Here is an 18,188-nt window from a genome sequence, read left to right as displayed (position 1 = left end):
TTTAATATATATTTTTATATCTTTATATCTTTATTATTCAGAAAAAAAATGCCAATTATTTGTTTTTACGTTTATTTGTATAGTCGTTTAATTTTTGACATACTATGGCACAATGTAGCTGCAATATTTACCATAAAAATATTTATCTTACGAATGACGACGATGTTCAGTGCGATTTAGATTAGAACATGATATAGGTATAATGTTTTATATTTAATGATGTGTATTTTGTCGTGGTTAACTATATTTGTACAAGAAAAAAATTAAAAAAGTATCACGTCACAATATTAGAGATTGTTGTTGTTGATATAAACTACACAGCGCAGTTAGTCTATAATATCGATTTAGCGCATTAGTTTTATTAAAATAAGCGATACGTTCTGTTTGGTTAATACTATCAGAATTTAAATTAGAAAAATGTAGTTTTTAATTTTAATTTTATGTTTATTAAAATTTGGGATTACGATCGATATTAATTTAGACATATTATTATACAGTATTCTTCACAAAGTGTGTACAAATTATCTTATAGGTATAACTTAAAAAATAACGGTGCTAAATGTATAGATAAGCAAACAAGTTATACCTAATACTAATATTACAAGTATAAAATACGAATTGGTCATTAAGTTTTAATTTTTTATTCATTATTCATCGTTAAGACTTAGGTACACCAAATAAATGCCATGAGGTTTATAATATTACAACGCATTATAATGCATTATAAATTATAATATTTTATATTTATATTATTAGGTCTATAACTTAGATGCACTTTATTGAGTGATAAATAATATAAAATATATTAATATATAGGTAGCTAAGCAATGGATACTAACGCAACTACAATGTGTTCGTACTATATTCATATCGAAAGCAAAGAGCTATTTAAATAATTACAACCCGTGGAAAAAACTACTTTAGGTATATTATTATTCATCTAGGTGAAAATTATAAAAACAGTTAATAGGTAACTCACTATTTGTTATTTTCAATTGAATTGTGATTTGTTAAAATCTTTGATTTTCAAGACCACAGTAAAAAGAACTTATTTGGATTTTTTAATTCAAGAGTTTTTAATGCCTCAGTAAAATCCACAAGTTATAATTATTTATCTGCACGAGAAGAAACGGAACACCTGACGTGATAAAACAGAATACAAAAATATAAACTTTTCCCAGCACAGCGTCATGTATTCCATTCAACGTTTACTTCTTTTAAAATAATTTTTAAACCTTGACCCGTGGAAGGAGATGATGTATAATAATAGTCTGAATTCGTGTCTACCCCATATTGCCCTGTGGTTAAAAATTCCTGACAGCGTACCTGTTAAATTACAGAGTAGCGTACTGAGCAATGAGCACGTGTCAGAGCGTACTTTATTGTTTTATAAATACAGGTTTGATTTATATTCATTTGTTTCATAATTCCAACATTTTTATATTTTCCAGTACCCATCGACCAAGTAGCAGTTCCGGTTGGCGGGAAAGCTTATTTGCCCTGTGACACACGAAACCAAGATCTGGGAAAGTCGACAGACTCTTCCGGATTTTTCATGGTTATGTGGTTCAAAGAACAAAAGGAAAATAACCCAGAAGATCAAAACTACGAACAAGCAGCACAGTCATCCTCCTCAATTTTATCCACTTCCGGTGAACCAATATTCACGTAAGTGTTTTTATGTTTATTATGGCGACGAGAGCAAAAAAAGCTATTCAAATGTTTTAAACTATTACTTTATAGTGTTTAAATAAAATTAAGGATGAACAATTTTGGACATTAAAATACTGAAATGTATAGACAAGTCCCATACTAATAGATACATAAATGTGTTCTAAAATATGTATATGGGGAATATAGTGAAAGAGTAGAGTCGGTTAATACTTTAGGTATACCGTTTCATTAAATAACACATGTTGGAGGCGTGTTGTCTATTTAAATTTGAAAGCAATGATTAATGACCGTATTCAAAAACGATTATAAGCAAAGATTATTTGCTGTTGAACATACTACATAACATATTAAAAATATTATAAATATTATAAATATAAATCAAATTGATTCACGATTTTTAGATTTTTGAAAAAACTTTTACAATGTTAAATGTAGCGCCAAGGTTTTAAAATTAAGTTTAAAATTGTTTAGTTTTTGTTTGAATCGTTGTTGAGACTTAATGTACAACAAAGTGAGATACAGATACCGGGCATTAAGTACCATATATATAAATACTTGACGAAGAATATTAAGTCAATTTTAAGAAGTTGAGTACCTATAACAATTTCAGAACTCTTAATATTTTTAATGTATACTACTCATACTTTGATTGTATTCATTTGAAGTATTTAGTTCAGAAAAGTTTTCAGAAAAGTATTTTATAAATTAAATAAGGAATTATTTTGGCTAATAACGTTTGTTGAGATAGAAATACAGAATTATGCAATTATATTAAATTTGAATAACTCTAATATCACATTAAAATAATTAAAGTATAAAAGACGTAAAAAAACATAATTTATGTTATTCATATTCAACATTCACGGTATTTTTTGCAATTCTTTTACGGAATTTTTATTTTAGAAAATTCATACGTCCAAAAACGAATAAGTTAAAATGTATAAAAGATTTACTTATTTTATTTTTAAATTGACATTGAATAGTCTTAAATACAGATGCCAATGAAACAAACGTTGTGTCCTAATATTATCTTTTAACTCATTACCCTTAACAGTAAATCCTATTTTATGTAGGACTTAGTTTTAAATGTGTGTGCTTGCTGATCAAACAAATTGATGAATTTGATGAATTATCATATTTAAATCTTAGGTAAACAGTGAATCGCGATACCTATCACATGGTTTTAAAATATTATGTGTACAGTTGGGTAATTTATTTTGATTATTAACACTTTCCATCTTTCCATTACTATTTAAATTCTTTAGTGGACACCCATTCATTAACAAGAAACTTAAGGAGCGCCATAACACCAATATTTTATATTGGATGTCTACTGGCATGCTCGTTCCACCTCAGAATGTCCTATATAATTTGTACAACATAAACTAATTTATTATAATATTGATTGTTTATACATTTTTTAATTAAGGATGTGTAAAATTATGAAATATTTCGAATATCTTAAAAACTCATTAACTATTATCTATATTAGATCTATAATATTGTAATAGTCCGAAACAGCATGTGGAATTGCTTAGATAATATTTTAAAGGTATTTAAAACTCCAAGTAAGTCAATACGTCCTATAAAAATATAAAATTAAAAATGTTGACGATATTGTCAACTACCTACAGAATTGTGAAGATAAATCGGTGTGACATGCTCATTGATTTTATAATATACTTTTATATATTTTGCATATTATAAAATCAATGCTATAACTGACACTAAATATACAACTAGTATTTATTTTTGTAAACAATACATTTAAATAATTGGGGTTAGAAAAATGTTTAATTGCATTTTGAAATTTGAAAATGAAACCATTAATTTTTACAAATTAGTTTTCTTTCAAACGAAAATTAGTAAGTTTATTACAAAAAAATGAACAATATTTGCATGTTGGAAAGATAATCTTTTGAACTAATTTAAAATGATTGTGTATATACATTTATATTTAGCAATTGTATTTGAATATATTTCTACACCATAACTGGGCAGGCATATTTCGTTAAGTACTCTAAATTAACAACTGTGGTTCTAAAATCAAAATTAACTGAATGCGAGCCATTTCAGATTTAATTATATATATGTATATATATTTTTTGATTTATTCAAGTTAAAATCAATGCATATTAATTTGTTTTTCATATTTTTAGATATTGTTAGTCTAAATATTATCATACTTAAATAGTATGAAGCTACAACAACTATTAATTATTAATGATACTATATTGATTATAATAATAACTCAATCTAGATATTATGTAACTATTGTTACGAACAGGGAACAGCCACGATTAACGTTGACATCTAAAAATATTATGATTAAATTTTAAATAATTTAGTTGATTTGGATTTAAGATCTATAGTTGAGTAATAAATGATTTAAAAAAATAAACTGTCCAACATAAATAAGGTACCAGAAATATGTGTTGCTATTAATAAAAATATAAGTTTTACTGTGCACGTTACTATAATATTACAATTACTATTACTATAGCATATTATGCTGATATAGGTACCAGGAAAATTCAAAAATTTAAAATTCGTTGTAAAGTAAGTACCTAACCCTCTCCAGAATGTCAATCCTTGATTTAATCCAACGTATTCCGTCCGAAAAATGTCCTGTTACCATGTTACCTGAAAAAATTATCTGTACATGACAGAATAGGTACAACTTTTTAACCATATCGTTATAATTTTACCTATACAACAAGTCTTCAACGCCCCGCCACACGTTATATTATAGGTTATGGATACATTGTTTAATAAAGTAACCAAACCACTATAACCACGAAAATGTTCGTATATAATGACCGATTTTAATCCCACAACTTATTGTTGGTTAGGACATAAATATGTTGGCATATTATTATTTTCATTCGAAGAGTTGTTTGCTACTTGCTATTAAATATAAACTTAAAATAAATAAATTATGTCCATAACTTTATTTTCAAATAAACCGAATTGATTTCATAATTCATAGTTCAGAATTTATTTATTTTTATATCAATTTGTTTAATAAACATTTTTGAACGAATATTTTCAAAAGTAAACAGTCGTACTATGGTAGTCACTAATAAATTATTTTTTAACTTCCTTTAAAGAGTGAGGTTGATAGATAGTAGATGTATTTAATATTATAAATATTATATAATGTTTAGCAAAAATGCAGTTGATTAAAATGCACTTTAAACTCTTATAAAATGTATTTAAAATTCATAAAATTCGGTTAGAAAATAAATTAACTAAAATATGCATTTTAACATATTTTTTGAAAATTGTCTAACAGTCAAAATTCTAAAAATATAAAAATGTAAATTTCTATTAAAAATAATTCATATTTAGGTGACAAAAATATAGTTAAATTTATTTAGGCCTCCTATAATAGTTCATCCGAATAACCTCTGAATGCCTTTGGTAAGTAATCAAATCAAAGTGCCACTAATGAGTGGCTTCTTCCATCAATATTCTTTTCCAGGCTATGTCATTTATCAAACATTCTTATAATGCATTTTTTGTATAGATGGTTTATCTCAATATATACGTTTAAAAAAATGTATTGATAGACGCTTATCAATTATAAAGTTATTAAAATTAAATTAAATATTTTTTAAATATTACATTTTGAACTTAGAAACAATTTGTAATCTTTGAACTTCAAATGGTTAAAAATTGAGTTATGACTATGTATATTCGATATTTTTAATTTCTGTAAGAAAAACTTTAGAGGAACGTTCTTCAAGTTATTTGACCTATGAATAAACAAAAATGTTATCATATATAAATTGAAAAACTAAATATAAAAAATTGATCATTTCATGTATACAAAATATCCAAAAAAACCAAAATCTTTTTAAAACTATACCATGTCTAGAAAAAGCTCATTTAAATTGTAGGTAAGAATATCAACTACCTACTTAAGGTTATTTGTTCTAAGATTTCTACAGAATAACAAAATGTAGAGTTTCTTAAATATTCCCATTTTTTATTAACTTTGGTTTGTGTTTTCCTTAATACTGTGCCTTTTTTTACCTCTAATGTCGTATCAAAAATCACAATCAAAGTTGAAGATACAAACATTTTATTGCTCTTAAGGATGAGTCAGAAACAAAAATACAAGAAAAAAAAGGTTAAAAGTGTTAAAAAATATTGTAAGTGCAATCAAATAAAGAAAAATTACCTAAAAATTCAAATAGCGATATTATACATCACCAAAAATGTCGAAATATGCAACAAAAAATTGCCTTCATTTATTTCTGCAAAAATTCCAACTTTTTGTAAAGAAAGTATAAATAGCTATTTCATACAAGCTACAATAACCGTAGACAGTGCAATTTTCTGATAATTCCTAATCCGCATTTTTATGTTCTTAATAATTAGACACTAGAAGAGTACCTACTATCGAAAATACTTAGCATTTTAAAATTATGACTGAATTTATTATGATCGAAATATCTAATGGAATCGGTACACAATTAATTATACCAAATTATATACGTTTATACCTGTGGTTATACATAATCATTGAAATTGTTGTAATTTTTACCATCTACATAACGTATACCACTATAATAAATACCTTCTTTATTTAAACTCAAAGTTTCCATTATTATTATTATTTCTATTGTTCTAAAATTAAATAAATGAATCAGAATACGGTTTGTTTAAATAATTTCATCATGTATGATTTCTGTTTCTGCACATTTTTCACAATGGCTAAGTACAGAAAACTCGCAAATATAAATTAAAATATGCCTACGATCTATATCCAATTTCCAGTAAATAGGTGTCTACCCTAAAGCCAAGGGATCATTGTAACTTTTAACTACCTTATATAAGAACATGAATCATTTTACCTCTGTAAGGGGTAAAACTACACACGGGTACATGGATTATTATACCTCTGTAAACGAGCAGATAAACATATAATACGGTACAAAGTGAACTTTTTGTATTCATAAAAATGATGTTGTTCTAAACTGAAATGTTGTATTTCATTCTTGAATAACATTGATTTTTGGACCAAATACACACGTGCTATTAAAAATTACACAATATTATATAATAAACTAATGAAAATCAATACTTAATGCAGGTACCCATAAAATGTTTGGAAAAATTGTTTTATACGATGTCTTCTTCGTGTGTGCTGCAAAAAAATAATTAGCAAAATGTTATATCTTTCAATTTTTCTTTATTCAGTACTTTATACTTACCCTGTTATTCCGTTACGTATTTTTTTTCTTACATGGACTTACTTAATAATTATCTTTTTTTGTAATTTCCACTAATTGATCGTAAAATATGCTCCCCTCCCCTATATTTACGTTTTTTCTATTCTTATCCGTTATTAAAGTCTCGCAGTTTTCCCTTTGTATACCTACCTGCAAACGTATTCGAATCGAACAATGTATAATTATTAATAATCAAGATAAATATTTACTTTTTTAATTAATTAATTCGAAATTGCATCGTAATGTCTCATATTACTTATATAGTTATATCATTATATAGTTTAGGATATATTATTATGTACCTACTAATTATTTGTGTTTAACATACAGACTGTCCGTCATGTAGGTTTTCTCTGTTGTCATAATACGGAAACGGTTTTTGTTATTTACAATCGACTGTAGTTATTAGTAGTTATTATAATGCAGCACGAATCTTTGTGTGCATAGTAATATTATTATGTACTTTGTTCGACGACACTTGGAATTATGGCGCATTCCACTTTAAAATCATCTTTTGAGCCTCGTGTAATCACTAAATAACGTTATAAACGCGTACACCACACATAATATAATTCTGTGTGAATATATATTGTGTGTGTATTTATGGTTTCGATTAAAATAACCACCAGCGGTACCTACGAGAAAGAGTTGTTTAGCGTGAGATCGCGTGCCGCTGCGGGGTGTTCACACAGCCGTTAAATTTTCCCCGTGGTCGCTACGGCCACGCAATATAATTACTGTCGGCGTGCACACCGAGGAGTATCACAGTTGGTGGCGTAATGCCACTACTGCCTTTGTTGCTATGGCGGTATGATGATAATCGCCGAATAGAGTTTACATGTACTGCCGCCACTGTTTGCCGTTCGACTACTTGGGGTGGTACTGCTATATGCAGGAAGAGGTTAACTTACAAAAAAAAAAAAAACAAAAATAAAAAACCAACAAAAACAAATGGGTTTAAAAAGCTGTGCCGGTGAATTAAAAAAAAATAGTCGCAGTATTGCAGATAGATTACAAAGCTCCGCTGTGGATGATTTCCTTTTTTTCCGAGCAATATAGGTTTTATAATTAAAATGGCCGTTGGCTAATTTGAATTCTTAAGAAAACACCGCAGCTGTGCGTTTTGCGAAACTCACGAGACAATTTAAAAAAAAAAAAATATGACATTATGTCATGCGTTTAAACATTAATTTTTTTCTGAATAACATCTAGGATAAACTAATAAAAATACTAAAAACATTTAATTTACTCATACTCTATTAAAATGTTTGAGCGGTCATGTCTAGGTGTATAATTGAAAATTATTTTGAATGTTATTGAACTGCACATTTCTTATTTCAGTTGATTTCTAGAGTAATGGAATCGTAAACCGCATAGGTGCAATTTGGAGGGGGAGGGGGCGCACGGAGATTTTGGTGGTGGATAAGCTGTGTTAAACAGCCTGTTTTGGAATCAGCACCCTCATAAGTCATAAGTAATGCCATTTACAATTAATCAGTCCTTATTTTACATTAATAAATTAATATGTAAGTATACATTACAAAGCCTTTATTATAACTACATAATTATTGGATGGGTGGTGTGTGGGATGGGGAGGAGCCGAAAATGCTAATTGTATCTATGATCATAAGAATAGACAACTGAAAAAATAGAGCGCTTCAACACCCCCAGATTTTTCATTGAAATTGCTCCCCTGTGTACACTTCTTAAAAAGTTAGTTAACTAGTTTCTTTATTCTAAGTAAAACTTAAAAGTCCAATTACCCAAAAATAATTGTTTTACAAGACCGACCAAAGGTAATTACTAATTACATTATTCGAACTTGATAACATTATTTAATTATACATAATATGTATTAGATTTAATATTATTAAATACAACAAATATTTTTTAAATATAATACCTATTGTTATCGTATTATGCGATAGGTATTGCACAGATACAGCGAGATACCTAAATTGTTTCATTTTAAACATTTATTTAATTTCCCAACTTTTACAATGAATTTTGTTTGATGTTTAAAACACGAGACTTTTACTTTTGTGCACATATTCAACTATATTTCAACTACGATCACATGTTCTGATTAGAATCATAGTAGATCATAACCTATCGTGGTTAGAACGAATACATTTTTTCTTGCTAAATCGAGTGCATGATAATGATAAAAATAAACCGTTGTTGTGGCACGTTTTCAAATCACTTGATTGAATTGGTTATAGATTGTACCGTAACTTAGTTTTAAAAATTGAAAATGTTTCATTATTTTTCGAAAACAGCTACTACATCATTACATCACACATAAAATATTATTATTACGAATTTATTATCTGTACTATACAATGTGTAGTAGGTATATGGTCATATATTTTTACCATATTATTCCAACTAAAATAATTTTACTACATGAAAATTCAATCTTATATTTATATTCTGAACTTTATAAACTTATCTTATAGCATTCAAGAAAAAAAATCAACGGGGGGCATACTCGTTTAATGTATAAAAGTATTTTTTTATGAAATCTAAAAGCTATTAAAATAAATTATCTTTAAATAGTTTTCTAAAGGTCATTCAAATCACTTCATAAAAAATTATTGTACGCCTATATTTAACAGATATTATTATGCATACAATTATAACCTATATACACATAATAGGTACAAGTTATTATGTAAAAATTTTGTACGTATAATATGAGTAAACTTATCGTTATCAATTTATCATATGCATTGTACGCATACTAAATGTATCAAAATTCAAAACACTTTTAGTACAACATTTCCTTATCGAAAGAGAGTATACAATCGCCAACTTATATAGTTTAAGCTAGATGGGTCAGAAGGGAAAAAAAATTTTAAATGTTAAATTTGTAAAGTAATATATCATTAATTGATATGATTCAATATGTGAAGATATATACTCGTATATTTTTTTTTAACGGCTTATTTAGAAATCAGAATACTACTAATAGTCTTATAGACTTAGTGTTTTCAACTCGAATGAATATCCCAGATACGAGATACTTACGCACAATAGTATAGTATACTCAAAGGTGTTAATATTAAATAAAATTACTTGAGTTAGCTAGTTATATTAAGTACATATACATTGCATTTAATTATAAGCTAACAGTTTGCAAATAATCTATTTAACTCTAAAAGTCTTAAGTTAAAATGGAGAGAAATATTAAAAAAACTAAGTTGAAAATAAGTTAACTATTTGTTTATAATTACCACTTGCTCTACACATAGTGAACTTTAAATTTTTTAAATAATAACTTAACTGAATGAACTAATAAATAATGTTACTATTCATTCCCTTTTTTGCTCACTAGATTTTATGGTTTAGAATTTTAGACAGTCACACGTCACGAGTCAACTAAATATTAAATAAAAGAATATTATTATTTGTTTATTTTTGTTTTTAAATTATTGTATACAGTGTAGTTGAACAAAAACAATTATTATTAATTACCTGATAGTTTTATCTCTTGTTATAGATTTGTAAATTTAAAATGAACGCATTATTTTTCAAATTAACTGGAAAAAGCTTAGTCATTACATACTACAATGATTACTAAATGGAGTACACCCCTACACCACCAGTATTAGATATTATCTCCTCAACCGTATTACCACAAGCCAACAACATTTAATAACTTATTATATTTTCTTTAATCCTTATTTCTTAAGTGTGCGATGGTGGTAGTCTGTAGACTTTTGCAGGTAATATTAAATATACTGGTATTTATTTAATAATTTATTAATTTTGTTGACGCTTATCAACACAGTTGTTAAAAATGTTTGTTAATCGATTATGATATTATGATTTCTGAATTACCGATTTGTGATCAATTACTCGCAGAGTTACAGATTTGTTTACAACCGTGGTTACTTATTACATAAATCTACAATCTTCACACATTTTGTAAGGAATTTTGTTTTTTTAAAACAAAAATGTTAATCTTTTAATTTAATAAAATATCTGAAAAATTGGTTTAGCTCCTCAGTTCCTCTGCACCTTCTCTGCCAAAGTGCCAAGCACTGGGATTAACTTAACCTTTAATTCTATATTCGTTTTTTAATTTTAATTTTAACTTATATTTTTGAATTTTTGAGACAGTTATAATAAGAGAGTCATTATATTTTTAAATGTTATTATTAAATTCTGAATGTCCAATATTATAAAGAACATAAAAAAATTTGAAATCAGCAATTTATTATTGATAAGTGACATACAAAATTGAAATAAAGGACAATCCCATAAGTTATTAGAATTTGTATTGGATCGTCACGTCTTTAATATTGCTATAAAAGTCTAATAATATTACACTATATTATTGACTATAATATGAACTGAACAGACCTTTTTAAACCTTTATCAAAAAAAAATTCCAACCTGCCATAAACTGGTATTGGCTTAAATTTTGAATTATTATCTGGTTATCTCATTTAGGTTCTAGAATTGTACTATAGTTTGCAGTGTTAGTACTTAAAATTTGATTGTAGCTAAATAAAAAAAATATTGGCAGTTCAAACAAAATAATTTTCTGATTGCAACAAGAATCTCAAATGTGTATAGGTAGGTACTTACTAGGTAGGTAGTCATTAAAAAAAAATGTTCTATTCGTATCATCAGTTTAAACTTTAAAGAAATATTTATTTATTGTGACTGGTATCTGCTATTGCTTTGCCGAAGGTTCAAACAAATAATTAAATTAAGTAATTCCAATAAAATTTGTCATGATTACGTAACACTCAGTGCCTAGAGTAGTGTTTATGGTATATTCGATGTATTCTGTACGTACGAGTAAATAGGAGTAAATAGAAACACTCAAATCATTTATTTCTATAGATACTTATACGAGAAAAAAGCATCAAGAACGCTCTAAAGTCTACGGTATTCAATAAAAATAAAAGCTGACAAGCCTATAAGGTCCCTCGCCTCAGCCACTACCATGGTTTCCATCAATCGCTTTATATATTTTTATATAATACATCAACTACCCATGTTATTACCCACTCGACGCCTCCCGGGATATATATATACAGGTACTTCTGTTCGGTTATTTGGTGTGTCTGGGGGAATAATGTGATAACATGTATTATTATATCTCATGTTCTATTATTATTATTATTATTATTATGTTTACGATTCGGCTGGATTATGCGATGACAAAAATGAGCCGCAACTAGTGGTGGGTATGTTCATAAAATTACAACCCTTTCGGTGTTTGAATAAAATGCCCCGTTGCGGTTAGACGGCTGAGTTGCCCGTTTCGTAAAAGCAACAGACGAATACCCACGCCGAGCTCAGTAGTTACAATGTTACATATTATTATTATTATTATTTATATAGGTGCTGGCAGGGCCAACACGAGTGAAAGAACTACCTAATACATAGGTATTAGGTACTGCTGCTATGGTTTTGTTATATATATATGCAACTATACGATTATAATAATCGCGTTTCGGGGTTATTATCGTAATAATAATAATAATATCGCCTTCACTGGTTCTGGCGGCACCCGCCGCCGCCGCCACTGTATTACCTACTATTATAAAGTGTTGTTCAAGAATTTAATGAGTGCGTGAAAACACGACACGGGTACAACAACACTATATATACTGCACTGGTATAATATAATAATACCGAAAAACAGAATTAGCAGCTATACCTAGTTAATATAATATAATAGTAATAATAATAATATCCTCCCCCCCCCCCCCGTCGGGGTCGGCGCAGAGATACTATGTACACACGCCTTGTCCGTCGCAACGGTGGTTTTCTCCTTTTTTTCCCCCATTTTTTTTTTACCGTGCGCGCCAACAGAGTTGTATTATATTATATTATTATTATAGCAACCGGGTGACAGCGAGAGTACAAAATAGGGGCACGCACGCACGCAAAACTCGTCACGCCAACACTGCCGCCGGCGGCAATCACCACCTCTCGCCCAGCGGCGATGAAGCCTTTTAATAGTAATTAATGTTACTACGTAAACTATTTTATTGTTTTAAACGTTAACGCTGGTTTTGTTCGGCACGCCGAGACACAATGGGCACTGACTGCGCTGACTTAATTCTTTTTCCGCAATCCAATTAATACGACGGAACGAACCAGTAGGTACATATAACTGCTGCAAGTATAATACCTACCTATACCGTTTTTGGGACGTAGATTGGTAATTTGTTATATTTTTTGTTCGGATGCCATTTGTAATATTCAAGTAAGTCGCAATAATGCATCTGAGGCCACCACAACGTATAGACATTATAAGAGATGAACCGTATTGTTCTCTTTGAAGTTATTACGAAAACAAACCACTCAGTATAGCTCCTAATATTTCCAACTTCGTACACGTGTAAGAATTTAAAACATTAATTTGATGGTCAGAACAGATTTTGATATAGATCGGGTATGTATATAGCACTAGTTTCGATCTGATCACATTATTTAGCACTGTCTAGCAATCTCTGTACGTTTGAAAATTGAAGACAATAAGAAACAATTGCGTTCGATAAATATTTTTTGTACAGCTCTGATTACTACAGGTACCCAACAATATTGTTTATAAGACGTTCTTAAAACTTTAAGTGCTCTTAAAATAATTTGAGAGTAAGTAGTAAGTACCTACCTATAACTGTAATATTAAGATACACACAATGAAACGAATAATATATAAGTAGGTCATCATATTATTTTAATATCTCAATCTTTAAAACTAAAAGGAATAAAAAGTTATCAACCGAAAATACCAAGTATAAAAATATACAGGATCAGATACACAAAGTTCTGGTGTTGGACACTCGTCTGTAGCTATAATTAGGTATCTTCACTCTACACTATTTATACTATTATAGTGGTGTATTACAATGCATTTGAAAGCAATAGTATAGAATTATTAATAGAGTCAATTATTATAATCGAAAACGATTTTGAACTTCTACTTAGAAAACCAACAATTTATCTCTATATTAAGCACCAATATTATGTACTTGACTTCCAGTCTACGAAGAAGTTATCTATACACGAACCTCTCGAGAAAAACACAATTTTAAAAACTATTACACATACATTTACTGAATATATTAGTGATAATAACACCGTAATTAATTCATGAATATGAAACATAAATTGCTTATAAAAATGAACCGTTACGGTTAAAGTGTCTGATTTAATAATAATACAGTTTCAGTGGTACAATAACCATGTCTAATACCTAGGTGGCTAGGTAGGTACTGGAGATCAGGCACTAAAGATAGGTACTAACTACTAGAAAGGCAGCTTCGTAAATTTACTTAAATTTTACCGATATTTTTTTAAGTTCATAAAATTAAATGATCGCTCATTTCAATTGTTTTCATGTACACGGTAATACTGTACTAATAATATTTGGTCCACTAGTTGACGTGAACGCGTAAAATAATATTATCGTAAAGGTAATCTAATAGATAATACTAGAATAATATGTGTGTTAAAATATTTAAATACATCCACTTCCATTTAACTGTTTCCAATTTTACGAAACTATTAACATGTATCAATTATATTAATATCGAGTTTGTAATGAATTAACTACCTAGACAAAAATTGTACACACTATTATTATTTGTTACCTATAAAAAAATGTTAACGAACAGTTTCTGAAAAATGGTTTGCGGTGAAACTATCATCACTGGCGGGTATAACTTACCTTAAAACTTCAATAGCTCAAAATGTGTAAACGAACTAAAATAAACACAGCATTGTTAGACAATAAGCAATACGCATCCTGAAACTTTCTGTAACCATTCGACTTCAATAAAGTTTATACCTACGTAATTAAAATCATGCATATAGCTTAACAGCTGTGAAAAATATAAAAATCCATTGTATAACAATGTATAGGTATTATATTATTATTTTTTCACTTTTCCTCTCTAGTATTTATTATAATTATACGATTTTAACTCCAATGATTTACCTCACATTGTAACATAATCTTTTAATACCCTATGGCTCATGATGTCGTCGAGTGGTATTTTTTTTAAATACGAGTATCAACAGTAATAATAAATTATTACTAATAATAATACGAAAAAAACTTTATTTGCTCACTCATCTGTTCGAAATCAACACAAGATAATCATTTTACTCTTTGATCCCACTCGTATTCATCTTTTGAATGGTAAAAAATAGTTACTTTGGAAATTGAAATATTAATGTATTAATGTACTATAACGTAACGAACCTAAAACGGTTGCAATGACGTACTTACATAATATTATAATGCAGCGTGTGAAAAAAATCAACTTTCCTATCTTTTATTATTTTAAATTACTTGTCGAAAATAATTAAGCTCCTCGCACCATTGAATTGGATTGGATTGGTTAAACGTGTTTGACTATATCCTTGTTATATTAAAGCTAATTAATTAAAAAAAGATTTCTAAAATCCAGGATATTGTTGTTCTCCTTATTCTATCCTTTCTATGTAGTTCATTTTTTTCGTCGGAGTATAAGTTATTACCCACATCCTCAGTCCTCACTAGGTAATCACTATCACATTCAAGACGTATTAGTAACTAGTAACTATAACTATCATATATTTAATTCTACATTTAATTTCAACCTTCAAAAAGTGTATGATAGACGTAAAAATGAAAAAGGGCAGAAGACAGAGACCGAATGTCGGCACACTCGTATCTCTTTGATCACCTTGAAAGAAGACAGTGTTACATTATTATTATAATAATTTGATAGCAATAGAAAATCATCACATTCGAAAACTACTTCTGAGTGAAGCTCAAATTACTTCAGTATTTATGTAGATATTTAAATTATAATAATTTTAGTTGATAGTAAAATTACTGCAGTACCTAGTTTACCTATATTAACTTTGTAATAAAATTTAAAACAACTACAACAACTATAAACTATACTTATTATAGGTAACAAATATCAATGTAAACCGTAAAGGTGAAAAGTTACTGATAAACTCTAAAAACGTTGTTGTAACAATTGTTCAGTTAAAATGGTCAGGATAAGTTTTTGGTTTTCTGAAGTAAAATATTGTAACCAAATACATCTTATTCCAAACAAAGTTGATATCAATTGCAATCTATAAAATGTTGTGCAATAACATGTCTAAATTACTTTCAATATACACTTATAATATTATTGGCCTATAATTTATTGTATAACTATAAATTCATTACAACACTTTTTCTCAATTTAAAATTGTATAGTATAAATACTGTCAAAAATAAGTAGGTGAAACTTAATTATAAAATTGATAAATTCTTACTTGAACCAATAACCATAATATAAATTCAAAAATAATAACAAATAATCTGTTAAATAATTTTACTTGATTTCAATGAGAGCAGTTGTTCACAAAATAAGTATTCTTATAACAAATCAAAATGGTTATAGCCTTATAGGTACATTTTTATTCTTCTGATCTACTAACGAGAAAAAAAACTAGTGCATCGTTGTGTTTAGATATATATTTTCGCCATACAATTTTTACAACAAAGAGGTAGAAAAAAACGAAAAAAATAGACGTCTATGAGATAGGTAAGGTACATTTGAAAGAATGATATATACTTACCGCAACTCATGGGAGTTGGGGATCAACCCGCCATCACCGCCACCACTAGCACCACTCGTTCGCAAAAACCGTCTAATACTTTGTCTACCTCTTCTACCCACCCTGACTCATTCCGGTTCCACCCTAAACTAATATAACAACAAATCTATACATTTAATACAGTGGTACTACACTCGTGTATATTTGTCTACACGTATTTTATGCGGCCTCCGACACCGACAGGCGTACACCAAGTTTGTACATTTAATATTTTCTCTCACCATAGACATATACCTACACGCGAGTCTTTTCCGCTTTATTTATTACCTCGGTTTCTTTTACCCATAACTTTACTCCGACAACCCCTCAGGTTTTCACATATCCTCTTATTCCACCCCCGCAGAACTGTCTTCCGTGCGCACAAAATATAATACAAATGTAAAATGCACGCTTATACCCACACACTGGAGCGATGTTGTTATTACTGTTATCATAATGGCCTGTATGCGATGGTGACGGTTTTCTTCTCCCAAAGCGACATCTGAGTGATAATACAATCCACCTGTAGAAACCTGACATGGCAGTTGGCACGATCGTCGAGCACGATGTCTACTACGCTTTACACGTCTATACCGTTATAGCATAGGTATAATTAGAGTGGCAAAAAGCATTGATACCGACCACTGTCTAGAACAACAAAATAAAAACCACCCTTAAATTGTATAGGGGACAAACGACTCACAAATTAAAAGGATGAACGATTTTATTTTTGTTCTTACTGAATCTTGGATTTTAATGTATTTGCATCTCTCTTTGATTTTCTAACATGATGATTTCCAAGCTAATAATGTATTTCAAATGCCTACTATTTCAATACCAGGCAAAACATGTGTACTATTAACAAAGCATGTTTAAGGTGTTTACGGCATTTTTTCTTTGTTTAGGTCACGTTTGACCTATTTCTAGGAATATGGAAAAAAACACCTTAGATCCAAGTATAAAAATATATATTTTTATACTGTTTGTACTAGACCATTTTGAAATCTGGTTTTAAAACAACAAGAGACTCATATTTATCTTTAATCACCAAATCATCTCTCAACCAATGATTTATTACACAGGTACAATCTAAATCTAATTAATTTAACGAGGGTAAGCTAATTGTCTTTAAATATTTTATAATGTATTAAATAAATAGAAAAGAACTGTCAAAACTAAAAATAAATTATTAAATTAAGTGTTACTATTTTGGAGTTTTTAGATCATAAATAAATGTTTTAATTAGATGTGGCATTTAAATTCTATCCTTAAGTGTTACATTAAATCAATGAGCGAGTAAAAATCACTAGAGACTTTCAATTTAACGCCTTTCATCTTTCAATGTCGATTCCTGCCCATCCTTGTAACCCGTTGAATAAATCTCTGCAAAAAGCTCTTATTGTTTTTGATGACTCTGTGAGACTCAACATTTAGAAAAAATTCTACCGAGAAAAAAATAAAATCGAACAAAAGCAAGAATACAAAATAGCACAACAAAGCATAACTATAAACACTTCATCATACTTAATCATTAACCTTAAGTCATTCCATTTAATTTATTCTACAAAAACAATACGTTGTATTTTTTGTATTTTATTGTTTTTTGTTATTTTTAAAGATTATTTACTAGGATGGAAAACCAATATAAAATTATTTTAT

General features: G+C 28.6%; 1 protein-coding gene across 1 annotated transcript in view; it reads left to right on the top strand.

The window, feature by feature from the left end:
- The first annotated feature begins 1,453 nt into the window (after window positions 1-1,453).
- Window positions 1,454-18,188, top strand: part of LOC111039313 — an 89,678-nt gene continuing 72,943 nt past the window's right edge. The window contains exon 1 of the mRNA XM_022322777.1: window positions 1,454-1,668. Coding sequence (XP_022178469.1) covers window positions 1,556-1,668 — 113 coding nt within the window. The 5' untranslated portion in view covers window positions 1,454-1,555. The remainder of the gene's footprint in view (window positions 1,669-18,188) is intronic.

Source organism: Myzus persicae, unplaced genomic scaffold, assembly GCF_001856785.1.
Source record: "Myzus persicae strain clone G006 unplaced genomic scaffold, MPER_G0061.0, whole genome shotgun sequence".
Classification (NCBI taxonomy): Eukaryota; Metazoa; Arthropoda; class Insecta; order Hemiptera; family Aphididae; genus Myzus; species Myzus persicae.
Note: the sequence above shows the minus strand (reverse complement) of the source record. Positions and strands in the feature narration are given on the sequence as shown.